Source organism: Notamacropus eugenii, chromosome 2 (assembly GCF_028372415.1).
Source record: "Notamacropus eugenii isolate mMacEug1 chromosome 2, mMacEug1.pri_v2, whole genome shotgun sequence".
NCBI classification, from domain to species: Eukaryota; Metazoa; Chordata; class Mammalia; order Diprotodontia; family Macropodidae; genus Notamacropus; species Notamacropus eugenii.
This window is the reverse complement of record NC_092873.1, coordinates 214,771,993-214,796,518: the sequence shown is the minus strand read 5'-3', so window position 1 is coordinate 214,796,518 and position 24,526 is coordinate 214,771,993. Positions and strand designations below refer to the sequence as shown.

General features: G+C 36.3%; 1 protein-coding gene across 6 annotated transcripts in view; it reads right to left on the bottom strand.

Moving 5' to 3' along the window:
* The window catches only part of L3MBTL3 (L3MBTL histone methyl-lysine binding protein 3), a 153,321-nt gene that overhangs the window by 3,714 nt on the left and 125,081 nt on the right, over positions 1-24,526 (bottom strand). For all 6 annotated transcript variants that reach the window (XM_072643302.1, XM_072643307.1, XM_072643303.1 and 3 more), the window contains 3 exons: positions 13,388-13,473; positions 6,264-6,433; positions 5,959-6,021 (listed from right to left, as the gene is read on the bottom strand). In XM_072643302.1, the coding sequence (XP_072499403.1) occupies positions 5,959-6,021; positions 6,264-6,433; positions 13,388-13,473 (319 nt within the window). The remainder of the gene's footprint in view (positions 1-5,958; positions 6,022-6,263; positions 6,434-13,387; positions 13,474-24,526) is intronic.

The window sequence follows — 24,526 nt, the reverse complement described above, 5'->3', positions numbered from 1 at the left end:
ACAAGCCTATTAAGAAGCCACTTCTATTAATTGCTAATTAAAAAGCATGCAGCCATCACACCCTAAAAGAGCTGATGGTCTTTTAGGGTTACATAGAGTTAGGAAAAGAACTGATCTTAATTAAGGAAGATGTTTGCTAGGGTTTCATTTTTGAGTGCTTGATCAAGTCATCTCATGAAATATCAGGTTTATTAACACATTAACTGAACCAGAGCCACAGCTCTCAGCATAGATGCTCTGAAAAAATTCCATAATATCATTAAAGAATCTGTCAACGAGTACATAGGAATGAACCTAAGAAATAAAAAGCAATGTCTAATTTGGGTCACTGTAGTCCTACCCCCTAGGAGTACTGCCAACAAGGTAATGCTTACCTACTGAGACAAAAGTCATGGAGAGACTTGGGATGGAAAATTATAAAAGCTGCCTTTCAGGGAAGCAAAGGCATTGAGAAGTTGGAGGTTAAAAGTGGGAAAGCGAGGATGGCAAATATTTTCAGCAAGGTGCTACTTAGAAGCATAGACTAAAAATAATAAAACCTGATGATCATATAGAATTTTGAATATTGAATGCAGATAAAAAAAATTCAAAATTAGAAAAGCATGTTTGAGAGAACCAAAGTAGGGGTCTAGTCTCAATTCTGTCACTAGTCGGCTGAGCAATTCTGTATATGTCATGTAACTTCTCTGGCATTTGGTTTCTTATCTATAAAATAAAAGGGCTGGACCATCTAGACTAATTTCACTGACAAGATTCCATGAGATATTTAAAATAATAATTATTGTAAGATTTAACTCTTTTCATTTTAATGTAATTGTGGTTTATATTGTCACAACCAACTGAAAACATTAAATTCGACTAATGTTTCTTTGTCTTGAAATTCTCTTTGCAAAATTGCAGACCTAGACTAAAAAGGGGGTAAAAGACATTTGAGAACCGGATTAAAAAAAAAACCTGAAAATTGCTTTTTCCCTTTTATGGTATGACCATTTTCTCTCCAGTAAAGGTTCTACATTTGCAACTCTGAAGGGATATTTTTATAGGTTTGAGTGACCCCTGGTGAAATCTTTGAATTCATAAATTCAGAGACTCTTCAGCAATTTTCTTCTCTTAAAGTCAATAATAACATTGCTACCACAAGGCCTAAGTCTTCTAGTGAGAGGTGGGTTGCTCCCTTGGACAGGGTTATAAGTTCTTTTAAGACCACTCAGGTCCCACTGAGGGATAATTTACTGAATTATAAGGCTGAAAGGGACCACAGTGTCAGTTAATAGCCTTTCCACTGCACTAAAAGTGGCTATACACAATTTCAGAGGGATAGATGAATTTTTCCTCTTTAATCTTCAGGAGGTGCTTTCCTAGTCTCCACTGATAACATTCCAAATCCATATCTTTTGGAAACAAAATTTATATAGTAGCTATTTACACCTGAAAACTACTAACTTTTCCTTACAAGGCCAACTTGTAAAGCATTTTCTAGGTTTTGCTAATACTTTCCTCCTGATTTTAGGACTTTGAATTGAACACATTCTTATATTGTTTATAGTAAATGTTTAATAAATGTTTTTTGAATTAAATTGAAATAAATTTATACTCTACTAGGTGCTGAAATAGAAAAATGGATAAGAACCTGAGGCCACAATATACTAAAGAGATAAGACATGTATATAAATACGATAATATAAATTAGGTTAAAATTGATCAACAGAAGAGACAAAAAAGAATTCTAGGGATTATAGTAGAATGGCTTGAGATACAAGGAGAGAATGATCACTTTTAGGTGTGTGCAGGGGAGCAGCTGGGGAGGTGGAATGAAGAAGATTAGGGAAAGTTTAATTAAGGGGGAGGTAAAAACTGACTTGGACTTAAAAGAATGATTCAAAAGGCAGAGAACTGTGAGCAGAGAACTTGTTCTAGGCACAAGAAATGGTGTGTGCAAGTATAGAGAGAGAGAGACATGAAAGAGAGATAAGTTGAGTTTTGCAGGAGTTCGTGATACATAATAGACAGTAGCGTAAAATATCTGGAAGGGTAGTGCAGTTACTAGTTTGTGGAGGGTCTTTTTTTAAAAATTTAATTTAGTTTTATTATTTTTTTTAATGTTCTACAATCACTACCATAAAATTAAGATTTTATCCCCCCCACTACCCCCCTCCCTCCCCATGACAGCATACAATTCTGTATAGGTTCTACATATACTTTCCTATTGAGTACGTTTTCATTGTAGTCATGCTATGTAGTCAAACTAAAATAAATGGAAGAAATCATATAACAAATCAAAACATAATACACAAGAACACCCACACACATAAACATGATCTGCTACATTCTGCGAATGACTTCCATATTTCTTTCTCTGAGTGTGGAAGGCATTTTGCCTTAGAAAACCACCATTGGGATTTTTTTTTAAATAAGTTCTTGCATTATTACGAAGTTCCAAGTCTACCAGAAAAAACTTTCGCACACTGTGGTCATTGCTGTGCACAAAGTTCTCCTGGTTCTGCTCCTTTCACTCAGTATCAGATCGTTTAAGTCCTTCCAGGCCTCCCTGAAGTCTTGTTCATCATTTCTTACAGCATAATCATACTTCATTACATTCATATGCCATAATTTATTCAGCCATTCCCCAATTGATGGGCATCCCCTTGATTTCCAGTTTTTGGCAATTACAAAGAGTGCTGCTATAAATATTTTTGTACAGGTGGGACCCTTTCCCATTTTTATGATCTCTTGGGGATAGTGGAGGGTCTTTAATATCAGACTAAGGAATTTATATTCTATTAAATAGAAGAAAAAACCTAGTGAACGTTTTAGAATAAGGAAGTGGTATGATCAGAGATAGACACTGAAAAGAATATCTGGCATCATTATGAAAGATAGATTAGAAAGGAAGAAAACCGGAAATTTTTTCTTATTTAAAGAGGAGGCTAGGTCATTTAAATGATACTGAAAAGGAAGGCACACAAAGTATTTTGGGGGAAGAACCGAAAGGACTTGTCATTGCTGTGAAGTTTGGTGAGAAACAAGTTAAAAATGACTCCAAGGTTTTGAACCAGGGTGATAAGGGTAGTGACATCAACAGAAAGAATGCTAGCATATTTTACTGCATGTTTGTTTACTTTGTTAACTACTTCCCAATTACATTTTAATCTGGCCTAGGTCCCACTCTGGAATGTTGTAGGCTCCACCTACAATGTATTTGATACGTTTAGTCTACAGCATCAAATGCTGAAGAAAAATCAAGGAGAATCAAGATGGAGAAGAAATGATTACATTTAGCAATCGGGAAAAAAATGGTGACTTTGGGAGAATTTTAGGGCAACATAGGAACAGAAACCAAACTCTGGGAGTTTGAGCAATGAATGGATAGTGACGGAGAAACAGTAACTAAAGACAAGAGTTTTGGCATGAGTAGAAGAAGAGAGATATGACGACAGGTTGAAGGGGTAGTAGAATAAATAAAAACATTTCTGTGTGTGTTTATGCATCTGTATGCTTTTTTTTTTTTAAAGGTCAGGAACTGCTTTAGTAAATTTGTTGTCATCAAGCCTTTAGAATCATAGAATTCCTCCTAAAGGGGAACTTTAGAGACCACTGAGTTCACCTTATTCTACACATGAAGAAATTGGGGCACAGAGAGGTTTTTAAGTGTCTTGCTCAGGGATCAGAAGGAGGATTCAAACTCAGTTCAACCTAACCCAAGTCTGACACTTTAACCACTATACCACCCAGCTGCCTGAGGGTTACTGAGAGAGTTGAGACTGAATAGGCAAGAGAAGAAAAGGAGGAGGAAGAACATAATCCAAGAGATGGAGTGGGTCAAGTGTACAACTGAAAGAATTTACTCTGGCAAAGGAAGGAGCCACTTCCTCTACAGAGACTGGATAGGAGGAGAGAATATACACTGGACAGGCTATATCTTCAGAAAACTAGAAGGTGATCTGCTGAGAACAGACTTAAAAAGAACAGAAAAGCAACTATACAGAATGTTCTAAGAAACCATTAAGAATGAAGTGAACAGACTGCCAAATGGCAGTGAGAACAGAGTTTAAGAGAGAATAGAGGTTAGAAAGCATAGATCTGTTAGATGTAGCAGAAAAATATGTAAAGTTTACACACATTATAAATAATTTGGAGCTAGATAAATAATAATAACAAATAAATAATTTGGAGCTAGATGTTTCTTCCTTTTACAAAACAACTCAGTCAAGAGTTCTTTTAATGAGGGGTTATCTCAGTGCACTTAATGGTTTGTCTTAGAGATCATTTTTTATGTGACTAAGTCTGGAATGTGGAATATAAATAAATTTGAAGCTCAAAGTGTTACATAGGGACCACTTGCATGAGAGTGGAATATGAGGATAAATGCTTCCCTAAAATTAAAATGTAGGCTGGTAAGGAATTTAATTCACACACACACACACACACACACACACACACAAATATATATTTGGTACATAAAATGACAAATACCCTGCCAAGAATCCATAGCAGAACTATCCTCATTATCAATTCCCATTATACTGAGTTGGATTATGTGTGTATTCCTGCCCATGACTCAAGAAATCAAGGGCTGGGAAAGCACTCCAAGGATTTTCTTATCAATTTCCTAGCCTTTATTTAAGACCTGATAGGTTTCTTTTGTTTAATTAACTATTTTATTCTAAAAGAATGACAATCTAATAACTTGCTCTTAAAGATCTGAAGTGAAATTCAGGCTTTAGCTTCCTCCATCCATCTTTCCATTGTTTAGGCAAAATCCCTCATGCTCCAATGTAATAATATTTCCTTTAACAGAGATGGAGAACAACGCATTTTATTACTGTAAACTTCAATACACTTGCAGACCATTATGACATCACTCTTCATAGAGATGAATTCAATGTTTGTCTATAAAAGTGGGTTTTTTTGTTTGTTTGTTTGTTTGATTTCTTTGAGATAAGACCTGTGATTTTACTGGCATAGGGATGTTTTAGTGAGGTAACTTCTTTGGTGAAGTAGATTGGAACCTGCTCAGAAATTTACATATTTAAAGAGCTGATGGGGGCAATAAGAGGTTGAATGACTTGCCTCAGCAAGTTATGTGTCAGAAGCCACACTTGAACCTAAGCTTTCCTAACTCCAAGGCCATTTCCCTTATCCTCTATGCCATGCAGCCCTTCTGGTATGAGAATAATGTACATAAAATATCTTTCAAAAAGCACTGTAGCATCACATGTTACTAAGAAACATAAGACTGCTTCTTAGAAGCTGGATAGAAGCAAATAGATTACATTTATGAACTGACCAGACTTAAGTATGATTAAGATAATCTGCGTGAAAGGAAAGAATGAATGACAGTGTTCCAAATCTATTGAAAAATGCATTCATGGATTGTTCTACTCAAAGGTTGTCTCTTCCCCTTTCTTTTACTTTTTTAGAAGGGATAGTTCACAGTGCAGGGAAGAACTAGGAGCCAGGGAGGGAATATATTCAGAAAAAAAGGAAATTAAAAAAAAAAACCCCTTCTCTCTCTCTCTGTCTCTGTCTCTCTCACACACACACATAAAATATATGCATACATATATAATACATATATATATATTTAAACCACATATTTATGTAGATATGTACATTTTTTAAAAACATACACAAACAAAATAATATAACAAACCCCATAAACTTAAATTAGCTCTTACATTGTACCATACACTATACAAATACATTTCATTAAGGTTTTTATCATGTGCCTATTACCACACCACTGAGCTAATATGATAGGATTTAACAATCTTAATTTACTCTAAGAAATTTTTATAAGTTCATTAACTCCTACTCATTTGGGGAATTAAAATTAACTTAGCAATTTACAATCCTATTACCTAGATTATCATTCTCGTCTGTCCCTAGTCACTTACCACAGCATTTCAGGATTCTAAATCCATTAAACCACCTGTTAGAATCCAGTAGAATACTTACCTCATCCTTAAACACCTTGCCATGTTCTTCACACCCAGGTAAACTCTGTATAAACTCTGACACCTGCCCAAAAAAACAATCACATCAAAATTTCAAGTTCACAACTAAGAATTTCAGTGTTACTGGTCCAAAATATTTAATATGATGGTTCTTGTTACCTATCCCCAGGACTCATTATTCCCCACTGAGGAAAAGTAAAGGGCCAACTACATTCTTAGAGGAAAAAAACCCCACAGATCACCATTTATTTCTCCTTTCTCTCTTCTTTCCCTCCCCTCACAATCTCTAAAGAAATTAAAGGACACCTCATCTGTGCTCCACTTGGAAACTTTACTGGCAGGAATTCCAGCCACAGTTGGAAGAAGTTTGCTTTGCTGTTCCCAACGCAGGGGCAGACAAGGAATCGGTGACTTAAAGGAGAGGAAGACAGCTGACCGGCGCTGAGCCTGCTGTGAACTTGGCTCTGCACCTATACCTGGCCGGTAGACAAACATCTTATAGATTACTCATTGAAATCAAGACAGATGCAGCAAAGACATAAACAAGACAGACATGCGGACGGACAGACAAGACAAATACACATGCACACATGCTCCCAGATCAGACAGACCATCTGGAATATGTTGATTTCACTAGAATTTTATTCCGATTTGTTTCTGAAACACTTGGAATATTTAATGATAATAAATTCACTTTACTTCAATATAACTGAAATAAAATGTCCCCAAATATTATTCCGTTATTCTTTTTCTTATCCAGAATTTAATAAGAATTTTATTTGAAGCAAGGATTGTTGTGTTGCTCTTATTTCCTCCCCAAACAGGATTTAACGGGTGCTAGAAAGGCACGTATGAAAAAATTGAATGTATAGACTTTTATTTTCAAACATGAATCTCCCAGACGAAAGCTACCACCTACTGCAATATAAAGAACACTGGTTTCCTCACCTGTACAATGTGTCAACTGTGCTAAATGAACTCTGAGATTGTTTTCAGTTCTAAAACTCTTAAGACCTTTGATTTAGAGTAAAATGAATAGTGGAAAGAAAATGCCCTTCAAAGGAAGAAAAATAAAACCAAATGTCAATGAGCACATTTTCTACCTCCTCTAAACGATTCAGAGATTGAACGTAGACAAAGAACAATTTGGAAAATATTTCCAATATTCCTCTCAGGTTTTGCTAAGAGATGAGCATTTATTTGAAATGCAGAATTTTTAAATGGGTTCACCAGTAGCGCCTATCATCTAGAAACAAGTATCCCAGGAACTAACCAGAATATGACAGTGCTCAATTCCTCTAAAATGGGCACTCTGTTAATGCCTGCAACACAATAAATTTTGACATTTCCTCTTTTATGAAATTTTTCTATCCACACTTGTACTGTTTGTTCCAACACTACAGTTCAACTCCTTATCACCTTTCTCTGTTAAGAGTTGTTGGTCATACTTTGTATCCCTCCTACACTAGTCTTTAGAACCAGAGCCACAACAACTGTAAAGAATAGGACCAGCTCAAAGTTTTCAGAATATTCACTACATTTGTCTAATTGGGTATACCATTCATCTCATGCTAAGGAAAGGAGAACTCATATATAACAAAATGCTCGTCTTTGATTTATATTAACCAGATGCTATCTTCTGACAATTCCCCACATCCCCCCAATTTTCATGCTTTTTTTTCATTTTAAGAATATCTGGTCCTTTAAGGTAATTCATGTATGACACTAGAAAATGGGCTACTTTTTCAACTGATAGTCACAGAACAGAATTAATCAAATTGATAAGTCAGATTCAACATCTTTCCCATAAAAAAATGCACCCTATGAACAAAAGCCAGGTCAATTCCAATGTAACAGAACAGATAAACTGGCATCTGATTGTGGAAAATTTCATCTTGGATTATATAGGAAAAAGTTACTCCATGTTTTGGTTTTAATATGTGGAAGAGACTAACAGGATAAATTCAAATGGATTTTGGATTAAAGTATTAGTGTAATGCCAAGCATAAAGAAAAAATCTGTGTACATATTTGTAGAATAACATTTTCATTTATGCATTTTTGTAGCTCTGGGCATACCAGGCTTATATGCCCCTCCCCTCCCAAACTGTCTATTTGCATAGCATGATTTATTGAGCTTTTGTTAGAGTCTAGAGATTAAATTTCAGCAAAGGAAATAGGTTCAAACTGTTTTCATGCCTCAAACAGGATAATGTAAGTAAAGTGCTCTATAAATGAAAAAACACATATAAATGTAAATGGTTATTCTTACTCCATTTGACTTCATACTTCCTTTATACACTTTTTCAGTACAGCAAGGGATATAGAAGAGCAAAGGGATGAATTCCAAGCGAATAACTCTACAGAGCTGTCGTTAGTGCTTAAAAATATGTCAAATTGTATCTGTGGGGGAGGAGGTTGGGTGGTAGGATCTAAAACCTGTATGTTCTAGAAGTGTCAGGAAAACAAATTTTCCATACAGCCCAGGAGAAGTTATTTTTAAAGGCTCATTAAAAATGAGTGGTACCCTGAGGTGATTATTTAGTCAGGCAGCTAGGATTATAGATTCAAAAATTAAAAAAAAAAAATGCCTATTAGAGTCTTAACCCAGCCCCTAACTTGTTTTTCCCCCTCATTTTTTTCCTGATTGATATAAAAATATAGAAGAACAACTTTGTAGGCAAAATGTGGATTACAAATATTCTGTCCATCTAAGCCTACAGGGAAAAAACTGCAGTTGCTATATAGTATAAATTTATCCTGATTTTTGGTAAAAATAATTTGAAAAATATTTTATTCATGGAATTTACTCAAACTGATGAACATAAAATACCAAGAGAAATCTCACAATTTATTTCAAAGCAAAATTTTTTTTACTATTTCCTGTTAGGAAAGAAAAAAAAAGAGGAAAACTGGGAAGAAAATTCAATGTCCTTTCTTTTTTAAGTATAAGTTTATCTACTCAGAACAAGGTAATAATCAGCCTTTATGCCCCATTTCAAACATATTTATTTCTTAGTAAAGTGTTGTTACTGGAATATTTGTATGTGATTTCTAATGTTCTCACACTTCTCCTTTTCCTCCCAAGGTTTCTATGCATCAAACAAGGAAATGGTGTGGGAAGCCTTACAAATCAAATACAGTCCACAGTAAGTTGAACCTAGGTATCAAATCTAGCCTGTCTCCTATGTATATATTAAACAGTGCATTGCTGATTTCCTATAGCCCCCCGAGCATTCCAAAAGCCACCTTGTGAAGATAGGGTAAGGATAAAGAACTCTATCCTTGGTAGCTCTGCTTCTGGATTCCAAATTGCTGTCTTTTACTATAAAACAGAAAAGGAAGCAGAGAGGATAACGATAGAGGGTCAAATGAGGTAAACTTAAGTATAACAAACGTAGAGAAGGACAGTGAGATAGAGGTTAGATTTAGTCCACAGATTAGTTTGACTGTTGTTTTATGACTAACTCCAAAAAATTATTTTTGATCTGAGTCCTCAAGTCCACAGTTCATAGATCTTGAGTTGTAAGCAACCTTAGTAGTCATTTAGTCCAACTTCCTCATTTTACAGGTAAGGAAACAGGATCTGAGAAGTAAAATGACTTGTCCAACCTCAGTTTTACTGATTAAACATAGGGCACAGGGATTGGATCAACAATTTCACAGGTACAGAAAACTCTCAGGTGAGGAAATCCACCTACCAATGCAGGCTGGTGAAGTTAAATGACTTGCCCAGGGTCACACTACCAGTTGGCTCTCAGAGGCAGAACTTGAAATCAAGTCTTCCTGGCTATTGAGGCTAGCTCTCTATGTATTTCACCATGTTGCCTCTCTACTTATATATACTTGCAATTGCAAATTATCTATGTTTCTTTAATTTCATTCCTTTCAACTAATAAATATTTAACGCTCCTATTTTGTACAAAGACCTTCCAAAAACAAGCACTCTGATGCTACATCATAATATGGAAGTGACCCTAGATTCCTAAAGGCGAACACAGGAGAAGACAAGATCTGGCAAATAAATTCTACAAGGATCTATAAAAGGAGAAATTCTTAAAAGACATATGATGCAATGCTTACAATCCCTACTATGTCCCTTAGAGATAGGTATTACATAAATACAAAATTTTAGCAAAAGATAGTTTACAACTGGCCAGCTAGACTCCAACTTGGAATATCCCAAGTATGGCTCATTGCTAAGTCAGTAGTTCTTCAATCTCTCCCTAAATACTGGCTATTTACAGACATGTTCATGTCTTGCTTGTCCTTAAAAAACTCTCATGTGACCTAATTATCGCTGCTAGCTGTCATCCTATGTCTCTTCTCCCTTTTGTGGCTTATAGAAAGCTACAATCAGGCTCCCACTTCCTTTCTTGTTACTCTATTCTAAACTTCTGTAGTCTGGCTTTCAACCTCATCATTCAACTGAAACTGCTCTCCTGAAAGTTCCCAAAGGCATCTTAATTACGGTCTGAGTCTAATAGCCTTTCCTCAATCTTTATCCCTCTTGACTTCCTTCGACAGTTTTTGACACTGTCCCCATCACCTCTTCTCCTGGGCATTTTCTCCTCTAGATTTTCATGACACCGTTAGTCAGTCAACTAGCCTTTATTAAGTACTTACTATGTGTTAGTCACTGCACTAAGCACTGGGAGATACAGTGAAAATCAAATCACAAAAAGAGTGCTCTCTTGTTCCCTTTCTCTTCCCTTTCCTTTCCTCACAACCTAAAAGTCATCCTGGATGCCTTCCTCATTACCACTCCTATTCCATACCCACTCTGTTGCTAAAGTCTAGTGCAGGCCTTCATCACCCCACTCTTGCATTACTGTAATAGCTTGCTGGTAGGTCTTCTTGCCTCCAGTCTCTCCCATTTAGCCCAGTCTCTCCCAATCCAATCCCTCCATGATTCAGCCACTAATGTGATTTTCCTAAAGAAGAGATCCAAACATGTCACTTCCTACTTAATAAACTCCAGTGCTTCCCTATTGCCTCCTGGAATACATATAAAATTCTCTGTTTGGCTTAGCAACAAACATTATTCTAAGAAGGGGTTTACAGGATTCACCAGACTGCCGAATATGTCTAAAACACAAAAAAGGTTAAGAACCACTGGCCTAGTAAATGGTTCAGAGTTCCACAATAGAGATCTTGCTGATTTCAAAAGTAGTATTGTACAAGAATTGGAGGCAGAATGCTAAACAGAGGAAGGCGCTAGCTATGGAGTCAAAAGACCTGAGTTCAAAAACCATCTCTGACATTATCCACTGGGCAAATCATTTAACTTTCCTGGACCTAGTCAATTGTAAAACCAGGGGGCTAGATCAAATGGTTTCTGAGGTCCCTTTCAGCTTTATATGCATTCCCTGATCTGGGCATTAAAGGAGAAGCAAACTGAATTTTAAACAGGCAAGTAAAATTTATTTAGTGTGTCAAGTGAAAAAGTTGGGCCTACTACAATTGGTTGAAGAGTCCACTGAAGGCTTAAACCTCTGAAAGCATGAGCTCCAAAACTTTCCATAAGACTTTCATAATTCCATCCCCCTAAGCTAGGGAACATAAAGGAACTACCAAACTTTTAAGGCACTGATGTACACCTTTGAACCTATGTGCTTTGAAACGCAGTTGTACTCTTAAGAGTATTTTAAGTCACAGGCATTTCCTCTGATCTTTGGGCTTCCTAAAGGTGAAATCTTATGAGCATAAACCCTTAGGTTAAATCTTGACCTTTAAGATTGTTAATCAAAAACAGTATCACAAGTCCATGAGATACTGCTGTGCAGCAACTAGATTTATTACAAGAGAAAAGAACATGCAAGTGGAACTCTAAGCCAGGGCAAAGAGTTCACAATTCAACCGAAGGCTTACACTTTTATGAAACTGTGACAAAGAGAGGAGGAGATATAAAAATCTCCACCTAAATAGGATTGGTGGAGGAGTAAAAATCATGAAAGCAGCCTTCTTTTTCCTTGGTAACTGCCAGACTATGAAGATAAGATGGTCTGCTTAACTATACAGGTCTCAGTTGTACAAGCAGTTTTCCAGTCTAGGGCAGACTGACTGGTATCTGCCTTGACTCCCAAGGACACACAGGGAGTCCAGCTTGGGATACAAACAACAAAAATAATATCTGCTGCTGGGTGGTGGGAAGGGTTGGGGGGGAACAGGTATGGAGGGCAGCCTTCCTCCTGGATACATTTAGGGCTCCCTGCACACTCTGAGCCCAGTGTTTCTGGAAAATATGGCAACTCAACAGAACAAGTTCAGGAGACCCCTTAACGGGATGAGTGAAAAAAGTCAAAAAACCCAGGATTGTATTGATGAAAAAAAAAATGGCTGTAAATTCATGTGAGTTTTTGGAAGCCTGATTAAAATACAGGAAATTCCATTAAATTCCAGTAAATTAGGAAATTCTATTATATGCAAATGAATTATATTTTAATGTTATTTTGTATATAATTAAAAATATTTTCAAGCTCTTTAAATACACTGAATGGTAACTTATTGATCTGGAAGAATGAACAAGCCTTAAGAATGGAGCAATTTTCTGCGTACTTAAACGATCAGACACAATAACAATGAACAAGATGCTGATAACTACATAGGAGATGGTTGTTAAATTAATTTTTAAAATTGCTTAATTAAAATCAGATGAAAAAGCACAAAAACATCACTTATGGAACATGTCATTTACATGACAGCAGGGACATCAAAACCATTCTTATTTCTGGTGTAACTGAAAAAATAAAAATGCATATGCAAAGTCAAAGTACACTGTCAACTGTTTCATCAGGCAGATATATTACAAAAACAAGGTTCAACAATTATATAATCAGATATAAATTAAATATGGAATGCATAATTCTTAACACTTTCCCATTTGATTAAAACTGGAGTAATTTAAAAGGCAAAGGTCTTTAAAATTGAATCCAGCACAATTTAAAATACAGAATGCTCTTACTGTTATAGCACCAATCCCTCAAGAGATTTATTTTAATGAAGTAGAAATGATATTAAGTTTTAACTGAGATGCTGCTTTTGTTTCAAAAAATATAGAATATATTTAATACATGATATTTAGAAGTATGGAGGAAGATACAGAAAGGAGGTCATCTTACAACACTGGCCCTGATGGGAGAAATGCCTAATGACATTTTATAGTTGTCTGGAGTTATACTAAGCTTATCATGAGTGTAGCTATTACGTATCAGTGGGGATGATCTGACCCAGAGTAAAATTAAATTTTTGTAATGAAGTATCGCCAAATATACTTAAATTATAACTAATTACTGACTGACTACTATAACCAATTTGATTTTACATTTAATTAGGGAAATAAGCTTAGAAATTCAGGTTTAGTATTTAGGATGACCAATATAAAATTAATGTCGTAAAAATTGGTCAGGAACATAAGAACGTCTTAGTTACCTTTGGTTTGGTTTGGAGTTCTCACTTCACTTTTTATCCCTTCTTCACATTCTTCCTTGATAGGCTTATCTTCAATTTGCTGTTCTCTGATAAAAAATAGGTATTTCAGTGATTTAATACAGTGAATAAAATCTTATGAATGTTTGTTGGCAGCACTGTTTCTTTTGTCAACGTTGAAAAAAATCACAGAGAAAATAATTATAGCTCTGTATATGAAGGTGCTCAATGCATCCCATATACAGCAAATGAAAACAGCAAGAAAGAGACCAGACATTTCTATTTTTCCTTAAGATATGCCTCATTTACTTTTCAAAAAGAGTCGCCGTTTTTCTAAGAGTATTTTCTAAGTTTCTAAGAGTTTCTAAGAGTATTTTCTAAGAGTATTAACTATCCTAGAAAATCCAGCTTTTCATTCCATCTACAAACAGGCTTATTTTGTGCATGTACAGTTTCATTCACTTTGTACTACTAGTAAACTCCTGTGGTACAAGAGGGTAAACAAGCATTAAAAGGAAGGTTTATGCTCATGACAATTACTTAGGTCTGGAGGTTTAGTCATAGACTGGTATTGGCCTAACAATTTAGGTCCAGACCAGGGTCACTTCATCTTTAGCTGATTGGATTCCAGGAGATAGTTAAAAAAACAAAAAAAGACTAGCGCTACTTCATCTTTAACCTACAAGATCCCTCTCCTGTCCAGTGATAACCCAGGGCTGAATCCCAGGGATACTGCAAAATGGAGTAGAATTCCTGAGTCTTATGTCAGTTCAGAGACCTTTATCATCTAGTCAGAGACAAAAGTCAGCCTCACTATTTTGGGATGAAGGAACTAAAGGATGGACTCATATGTAAATACTTTAAATGCCAGCTTACTAGAGTTATAATCTTTTCCACCAAATCCTTTTGATCCTTTTAGACTCAGATCAAGTTCAATGATGACTTGAAATTACTCTTCTTAATTCTACAAATCTATACAATTTGATACTGTCATATTTTACTTTCCATTGTTAGTTGTTTACTATATTAACACGCCAGGTACGCACTGTGCTATGCACTGGGTCCATAAACACACAAGTTAAATCCCTGTCCATTAGGAATTTATGCCCTAATAAGGGGAGACAACAAATACAGAGAAGTGGTGGCCAGGAAAGGGAGTTTTGATCTGGGGTTTCACAGGGATTGTGAATAAGCCATAAGAAAACATATTATAGCTCCTTTTCCAGTAGCAATGGTAAGAAATAGTTTGATTACTGTTCCCACAGCAAGATCCTTGAGGACAGAGATCACACTTCTACTATGTATTTTTAAATGTGATTAAAAACTTCAGAAATGTCATATCATAAACAATTTTAAAAGGGTCCTGTAGTTCTGTTGCCAAAGGCATTTATTTTATTCTGGACTTCTGAAGGTAATGGTAAGACAAAGCACTTATAACACAATGCTGAGCATACAATAAATATTTAAGAAAGTGCTACTCATTTCCTACAAGGGCACTTTTTAGTAAGAGCTTCAATCATCTGAGCTTAAGCTTTTCAGCTGAGGTCCAACTGCCACGACTAAAAAAAATTACCCATCTGGAATTGGATTGATTTAATTACTATCTTAAGTCACTGAAATGACATTCAGAAGAAATTAATTTGATCATAAGGGATTAAGGTGAAAACTACTTTCTGATGATTAAACCACTTGATGATTAAAAACTATCTTCTGATTAACTTACAATTCTTCATTCTACCTTAGTTACCCACCGATGTAGTCACACTACACCTCAGCAGCACTACTTCCATGATTTTGAACCCCCAAATTCCTGACCGTACCCTCTTATTCCTTTCTTTCTCTTCCGAAACCTCTAATCCTTCTAAAATTTCTTGTTTTCAGTCTATAATCCCTAGTCTGGCCTTCCCTTCCCTTTCTTCCCTTTACAATCTGGTTCCCATAGTTACCCAATGCTTCCTTCACCCCCAACCCTAACCTTGAACTCTTTGTTCTCTTGTTCCGTTTATGCCCTGCCTACCCTTAATTCTGGGGTATGCACCTCTGGCTTTTGACTACTCTGCTTATACTCCTGGGCTGTTGAACATTCCTAGGGGAACTCATGCACTGGGATGATTGAGTCCATTAAAAATACATGCTACCTAAACTCCATGAGATTGTCATTACTTCACGGCTATCCTTTTATAATTTCCCTGATTGGTTATTACCTTCCCCATAGTGGCTGTTTCCAACAATCTTTCTTCAAGATCTCACTGCAACCCCAATCTCTTTCTCAGTCAATGACACTCTATTTTACTGAGAAAAACTGAGACTATGTATCTTGAGGTCCTGCAAAAAAACACCCTTCTCCTCCACTGTTTCAATAATTGGGGAAGATGCGGCTCTTCTTGACTCTGTTTGTGCCCTAAACAACATCTTCTCCTGTCTCCTCCAGGAGCTTGCCTCACTGATCATTTTCTCTTTGTCTTTATTTACTAGCTTCTATGTCACTGCCTAGGTCTCTTTTATCCTTTAAAATAAATAAACCCTTAACTTGATCCTACCATCCTCATAACCTACCATCCTATACCTTGCCTCCATTTCAGTGCTGAACTTCTACAAAGAGTTATCTCAAATGCTTTTCCCACTTATTCCTTAGTCAATTACTCATTTCTCAAACTACCGCAGTCTGGCTTGGATCCTGTCATTAAGCATAAATTTCTCTCTCTAAAATGACTGATGATCTCTTAATTGTTAAATATAGTAATAGGCTATTCTTATTCTTCATTCTGATAAACCCCCCTCTTGGATTCTCTCTTCTCCTTTGGTTGCTGTGATACAATTACCTTCTTTGCCTCCTACCTGTATGATCCTTCTCAGTGTCTGTGGCTGATTTTCAGCCATCTCTCATATGAGGGTCCCCCAAATTTATCTTGGTCCCTCTTTTCTCTCTAGTTTTGAGACCTTATTTCCCCCCAGCACTTTAATGATCATCTCTATGTAGATGATTTCTGAACCCATATAACCAGCCTTTCTTCCTGAATTTCAGTTTTGCTTTACCAAATGCCTTACTCCATATCTACACTTGGATGTCCCTTCAGCATCTCAAATTCAACATGTCCAAAATAGTACTGCTCATCTTCTTTCCTGATGCCACTTGTCCTCCAAACTTCCTCATGTGTGTTGAAATGCTCAGTAGCATCTCAGTCTACCAAAGCTGTAATCTCTGAGCCATTTTTGATCATTCTTTCTTCCACATCTCCCATATTCTACCAGTGGTCAAGTCCTGTGAATTCTAGCTCCACAACTCCTTTCAGATCTGTTTTCTTCTTTCCGGTCACATGACCATCACCCTAACTCAGGCAGTTTTCATCTCTTGCTTGAACAATTCTAATGACCTCCAAGTCTTTCTGAATCCAGTCCTCCTCTTCTCCCATCTGACCTTCACACAGCTGTCAAAATAATCTGAATTTAACTTCCCTGCAAAACAACCTCCAATAGATCCCTACTGTTGCTAGGATAAAGTATATGCTATTTTGATTAATAGTTAAGACTCTCTACCATCTGGATCTAGCCTACCTTTCCAGATTTATTTTAAATTGTTGCCTTTCACTCACTTTATTTTCCAGTCACACTGAAATAGTACTTGTCCTTTGAACCTGAAATTCCATCCCTTGATATTGAATATTATCTATTACCTATTCTCAATGACTAAAACACATTTGCTCTTCATATCTCCCTTTTAGAATTTTTACTTTCCTTCAGGTCAGATTGCTGGTACTACCTCATCTATGCAGTCTTCCCTGACCCCTAGGTCTGTGCTCTTTCCCTCTCCAAAATATGCTGTATCTACTTACCAGTATATGTGTAGGGTTCTTAGGGTTAAATGGATTATTTCATATTTGCCTTCCTATCTCCAGTACCTAGAAAACTGCCTTTCACAAAATTTATTGTTCACTCATTTTTCAGTTGTGCCCTACTCTCTGTGCCCCATTTGGAATTTTCTTGCAAAGATACTGGAGTGGTTTGTCATTTCCTTCTCCAGTTCATTTGTCAGATGAGGAAAGTGAGGTAAACAGGGTTAAATGATTTGCCCAAGGTCACCCAGCTTGTATGTGTCTGAGGTCAGATTTGAATTCAGGAAGATATGTCTTCCTGACTCCAGGGCCAGAGCTCTATCCACTGTGCCACCTAGCTGCCCCTTGCACACAATAAGGACTTAATACACATTAATTAAATTATAAAAAAAATGAAAATAAAAAATCATTGATTCTGTTGGTTATCACTGTAGATACTAAAATCTAAGTAGAGGCAACAGGAAGGAATATATTAAAAACAACATAAGATAGTCATTGACATTTTAGGGGGAATAAAGGATATTAAACATCAGAAAATTTCCTTGGAAAGAGTCCTCAGATTGAGGAAAATGACATTCATTGAGCTCTGGACTCACTTCTTAACTAGTTATAGTTTGTTATATTGTTTTATTATTATTTGTCATATTTTGGGAAAGTCACTTAATCTGCCTGACCCATTTCTACATCTATAAAATGGAGATGGTAACACAATATTAATTCACAGGATTGTTATGAGGATCAAATAAACTGCATACATGTAAAATGGTTTGTAATTATCAAGCACTAATATCAATTATATTAATGTCAGATATTATTAATTTGATTTTAAAAGGAAATGTGTTAAGTGTGGGTACTACCATCTCTAGATGGAAATAAGCCCTCTCTGCCTTAAGAGACTACCAATTTATATGGCCAAAAAAATTCTATTACCTGCTTACCAAATTTTTTCAAATCCTCTGACTTTAGTAAACAGACACAAAACTTGTTGCTAGGTCCATACTCTAAGCTTCTGGTAGGACTTACCAGAGCTTGAGCTCCATTGGCATAGCCCTTAGAAACCAAAGATCACTTCCATGACATGAAAAAGTATTACAGCAGGATTTTCTTAACAGGAGCAACAATTCAAGGGATTTTATTAACAAGAATAATAGCAGTGAGAAAGAGTGTGTTCCAATGAATATGAAGCCAGTCCTAGAGTCAGGAACCTTGGATTGAAGAAAATCAATGAACCTTTCAATGTTTCCAGCAGCTAACTCTTTAGGACTAGAATGCTGTGTGTGTATGCAACATGACTGGTAGAGGAAGCTACTCAAGTAATATCAAGTCAACAAGTATTAATTAATCACCTACCATGTGCCAGGCTAATGTGCTAATTGCTAATTCCAAGGGACAAAAGGAAAAGCAAGAAGAGAGTCTGCACTCTCAAGGAGCTCAAAGTCCAATGAGGGAGACAACATGAAAAGACCTGTGTAAACCCAAGATATAGACAGGAGAAATTGAGATAACCAACTGAGGGGAAGGCACTAGAATCAAAGGGGATTGGAAAAGGCTTCTTGCAGAAGGTGCGATTTTAGATGGGAACTGCAGAAAACCATGACAGGCAGGAGCAGAGATGAGGAGGGAGGGGATAGCAGAGAAAATGCATAGATTTGGGGGTAGAGTGTTTTGCTTGAGGACCAGTAAGGAGACTGAGTACATGGGGTTAATAAGATGTAAGACAGAAGAGCAATAGGTTATGAAGCACTCAAAAGAGGATTTTATATGAGATCCTGGAGGTAACAGGGAGTCACTGGAGTTTATTAAAGACAGGAATGACGTAGTCAGACCTGAACTACAGACAGGTGAGTGGAGGATGGACCAGAACGGGGACATTCTTCTTGAAGCACGAAGACCAGTCAGCAGGCTACTCAATAGTCCAGGCTTGAGGTGATAAAGACCCCTATCAGTGGTGAGAGTGTCAGAGGACAGAAAGGATGAATATCAAGAGATGTTATGAAGCTCCTCACTGAGTACTTCCTATGCCAATGACATCACAAATCTGGTCAGAATAGCAACAATAACAGTCCAAAAAGGACAACATCATGCTCAGTGACTTTAAAAAGCTGCTATTAACATTACACTTACAGGGACTAGTTGAAATGCAGATAAGTTTTCTTAAGTCCATCTACATTCAATTTATCTTAAGTTGGATATTCTTTCAGATCATAAATTCTAGTCTAATAAATGTTTTGCTAATAAGGGAAAGTTCTTTGTTTAGCTGTTGAATAGACATGAAGCATTCAGCACACACTCATTTATAGTATCATTTAGAACTGGGGAGCAGCCCCTCTTGCAATTTTAAAAAATACTTCACCTTTTTTAGCTACTGATTTCTTGTTATGAAAGCTATCCCCTCTCTAAAGTCCCATTCATTTTGGCTTTTTTAGTATTACCTATTTTTAAAAAACAACATATCATGTTATCATATGCTATTACTAAACGTTTCAGAGATTCAGAATTCAAGTTGACTTTATTTTGCATTCGAGTAATTTGAAAACTTTGTTTTTTTAATACTAATTCAGCCTTTTGAAGAGTTAAGCTGGAGAAAAAAGTGCAAGTTTTTGATAGATAACAAAATCCTGGTTCTCTTTACCTTTGGCAAGTGGTTAAAGAAAAGCAACTAATTTTATTAATTATTCAGGTCCAATCAGCTAATGTATGAACTATTCAGGCCCTTTTTGCTTCTTCTAGCCATTTTGTTGCTTTAATTTGTTTTTTCCCAGAAAAAAGAAAAATTGCAATGTCATTTTCATTTTTTTTTTAGTAGATCTATTGATTAATTTTGAAGTTTTAGGGTTTTTGATGGATCTCAGTGACTTATCATAAAGGATTCATGCATTCTTTACCCCTGGGATTCCTACTTCCCTCTGGTTGGAGAGGGTGGGAAGTGGATATGTGGGAGCTCTTCCTAGACCCATATTTGAAGTTAAACAGAGATTTCAGCTCATCATTTCTCCCTGGGTGAGCACTTAGATTTCATCATCTCCAGAATCTTTACATTTTGTGTGATGAATTCACTCTGTAATTCACATCTCCTCATCTCAGAATCCACCAATCCCTAACCTCCCCACTTATCAGATTCTTTTTATGTATTGTCTTCTCCCATTAGATCATTAACTTCTTGAGGGGAAAGACTGCCATATGTCTTTCTTTGTATCTCCAGCACTTAGGACAGCCCCTGGTACATAGTAGAAGCTTAATAAATGTTTACTGACTCTGACTTTCTGACTGATTCCCTAACCCCTGACATAGTCAAGTGTCTTTCAATCCATTCCTCTTTCAATCAATCCATATTGATTAAGTATCTACTATGGACTGTTGTAGGCATTAGAAATGTCAAAATAAAAAATGACACGCCTTTCTCCTCTCAAGAAACTTACACTTTAATGATAAAGTTGATACATACATGACCAAGTATTTGTAAAATATATATAAGGCAGTGTGTGTGTGTGTGTGTGTGTGTGTGTGTGTGTGTATGCGTGGTGGGAGGAGGTACGAGCAACTATAAGGAAAGGAACTAGAACAGGCTTCCAGTAGAAGACAGCTTTGAGAATTCTGAGGGAAACCAGAGATTCTATGACATACAAGAGAAAAGGAACAATATTCCAGGTGAGGGTAAACCCAGTTCAAAGGCACTGAAAATGATGAAACAGTTTGGCATGATCAGTGAAAGTGTGGATAATAATATGTGATAGGATGAGAAAGGTAGACTGGGGCCAGTTTATGAAGGGTTTTATTTAACTGACAAAGAAATGTATTCATATTTAATTCTAGAGGTAATAGGGAACCACTGGAGCCTGCAGAACAAGGGGGTTAACATGGTTAGCACTTTGCTTCAGGAACACACCTTTAGTAGTAATGTGAAAGACAGACTAGAGAAGGGAGAGGGAGACAAGACACAGAGAGATCAACTAAAGAGGCTATTAAGATATCCAGGCAAGAGATAATGGGGATTAGAACTAGACCAGTGTCAGGATACATAGAGAGGAAAAGAAGGGAAAGATACTGTGGAGGCAGAATGCATAACACTTAACAACTTTTGTACTTAGTTTTTCAGGAGTTGGGAATTGTGGAAAACTTCAAGGTTGTGAAGTATACAAAGATGGTTGCATTCTTGACAGAAATAAGGAAGTCTGAAAGAAGGCTGGAGTAGGGGAGTAAAGACAATGAACTTTGTTTTGAAAATACTGAGTTGTTCCTAGTAAGGAGTGTCTCATCAAGGATGAATCTTATCAAATGTCCTATCTAGGACCGAGCCTCCAATGACCCCAAGAGATATTCATCAAACCAGATCCTATGGTGTCAATGCACCCATTCCCATGTGGTGCATGAACACAACCAGAGTTTACCCACTATACTTAGTATTTCTAGAAACGGTCTGGAGGTGAGCAAACACAAATACTGCTCCCACTTTCACTTTGCCCTTCCAAATGTCTCCAAATGTAGATCTGCATTGGCCAGTGTTCTCAAAATAGACAAGCTACACTGTTAAAGAAATGATGTATTTTCTTGGCACCTGTTGAATTGCCCTCTTCTACTTACACAACGCATTTTTCTCCTATTATGATAACACTTAAGTTTATCCTTTTCAGTAGAAAATGTAAGGAAGATCTAAGTGCTCTTCCAAAGTATCAACATTGTCCTACTTTAAATGGGGTAATATTTGTTCAAAATCTAAGTGACAGGATAAATGCATAAATCTCTTCTAATGCTTTAGATAGCATCCAAGTATTCTACCATAAAGTAAGTGAAACTTATTTATAAGGATATTTTAGGGGCAAGGAAGAAAAAGAAGGAAGTGTCTCTAAAACTTTCTATCTGCTTATTCGAGTCCAAAAACAAAAGCAAAATGCTAGCTGCTATTTTTAGTTGTAATATTTGATGTGTTTTCATCACAGAATATTTAAATTTTTATGCAAGTTCATTTCAAATTATTTTGCATTGTCCTCTGAGACCATTTGGATAAAATGTTTTGTTTTAAATAGAGATACAATAGACAAACAGACATCTACCTAACTATACATGTATGAATGTATGCATTGTGTGTATATGTATACGCACATACGTTTACTCACATGTGTATGCACGTATATATATTTATTTACCTTAGAAACTTTGAAAGAACCATAATTTTATCAGCAAAGATGGTAACCCCTCCATGCCTTCATATCCTGTACTTCTTTTTTCAAATTTTTCTAGAAATCCTTCATTGAGATTCTACCCTCAAATCATTAAAGGTCTTTCTCTTAATTTTTTGGTTTTTTAAATTAGTAACATGAACAGAAATGCAGCGTAGTATAATGGTTGGAGGGATGGCCTTGGGTCAGAAAGACCTGGCTTCAAATTCTATTCTGCCACTAGGTCTATGACCATAGGTTAATCAGTTAACCTAGGAAAAGTCTCTTAACTCTTCCTCTCCCTAAACCCCTTCACAAATCTAAACAATATATTAATATAAATGAAAAATCTAAACAATATATCAATATATATGAAAGTACTGTTAACTATTAATCATCATATAGATACTTGTAATTATAAAAAGATATACATATTTGTAAAAACACTTTCTAAAATCTGTCATAATATATTTTTCTTTAGATCAAAATATGGATAACCAGAGGGTTTTTTTTTCTTTCTGCCATATTTCATTGGTAGGATTCTGTTCTAAATCAAAATCTAATATACTTAGGCTGACAGCAGCACAACATTTGTAACTGTGAAGAACTGTACTTAAGAATGTGAAAATTCTTACATATTCATGGTAGCACTGACACTGCCATTGATTGTGTTAACAATGAAAACTACCATCTCTATCTTAGGAGAGAAGATGCTCCTATTTCCCAATAAATAAGGAGCCCTGCTTTCTACATGTGCTAAATATCAGTTTCCCTCTTGGGATTCCAGGCCTTGTAAATAACTTCTCCTCTAAAGGACCAATTTATTTTGATATTTCCTCAGTAGGAATTGTTACAGAATTTTAGCTAAGTAAAACTTCTTACTAAAGAATAGTAGTTATCATCTAATTAAAGCATACTGAAATCCAAACAAGGGATAAGAGGCTTTCTTTACTGAGTTATATTGCTTCACTGACCTATAATTCTCTTTTTTTTTCTGTAACTATGCATCACATTCTGGATGTCTTACTATCTTGTCCCAATTATGCATTTGGGTAAATATTAGTGAGGCAAACATTACAGTAGTAAATATAAGTGCTTTGGATTTTTGCTACATAAAATGTGATTCTCTGGCCTCCTTTACCGTTCACTTGAAAGTAATACCCAGTGAGCTACATGGTCAGGTCATAAACTCTTGTTACAAAGGAAAAAAAAGGAGGGAAGGGAATTTTTCTTGATAATCAGGAATGTATTGACAATCAAAGGTTTATAGATTTAGAGCTATGAGAGACCTTCAAAATCATCTAGTCAAAACCTCTCTTGGCTCTCTCATTTTTACAGGTGAGGAAATGGAAGCCCAGAGAAGTGAAGTAATTTGTTCAAGGTTGCACAGCCAGAAATGATAATCTAGCATAAAAATGAGGCACTGATACCTTGTATAACCTTAATATTTGAATTGACCTTAGGCCACCTAGTCCAGGTTCCCATTCTATGGGACATTCTGGAGAGGGCTTTCCAGCCTCTATTCGATTATGTCCAGGGACATTTAGGGGAACTCAAGTCATCAAAAGTGAGCCCATTCTACTACTGGACAGCTGTACTTAGTGGAATGTTCTTATATTGTGCCTAAATCTGATGTTATAAATTCTAACTAACAACTATCATCCCCCTCCCCTCCCAAGTATTCTCTTCTCAAGATAAATGACTCCAATTCCATCGCCTGTCCCTCACATGACAAGGCTCCCAGAACCCTCCCCATCCTAGGGGTTCTTCTTTAGAGAACTACAACTGAAATTGGATATGTAGTCTGTAGTCTTCCTGACCATGACAGAGTACAGTACAGTGTGACTAATGCTAGTCACCTCCCCTGAGACTGAGAAGGATCTATTTGTTGTCAGTTTTTTGTTATGTTTATTCAAATAGATACAAACACCCTTAACTCTTCCCTCTAACCAATATCTTTCCCTCTTATCCACTAGGAAGTCATAAGAGTCAAGTACGTTGCTGCAATAAATATATACTATGTCTACGGCCTTTCTCTGATCTATCAAATTGCTCTGTCTTGGGCCCTCTTCTCTCATTTTTCTCTTCATGACCTCATCAGCTGCCAAGGATTTAATTATCACATCTCTGAAGATGACTTTCAACCTATAAAA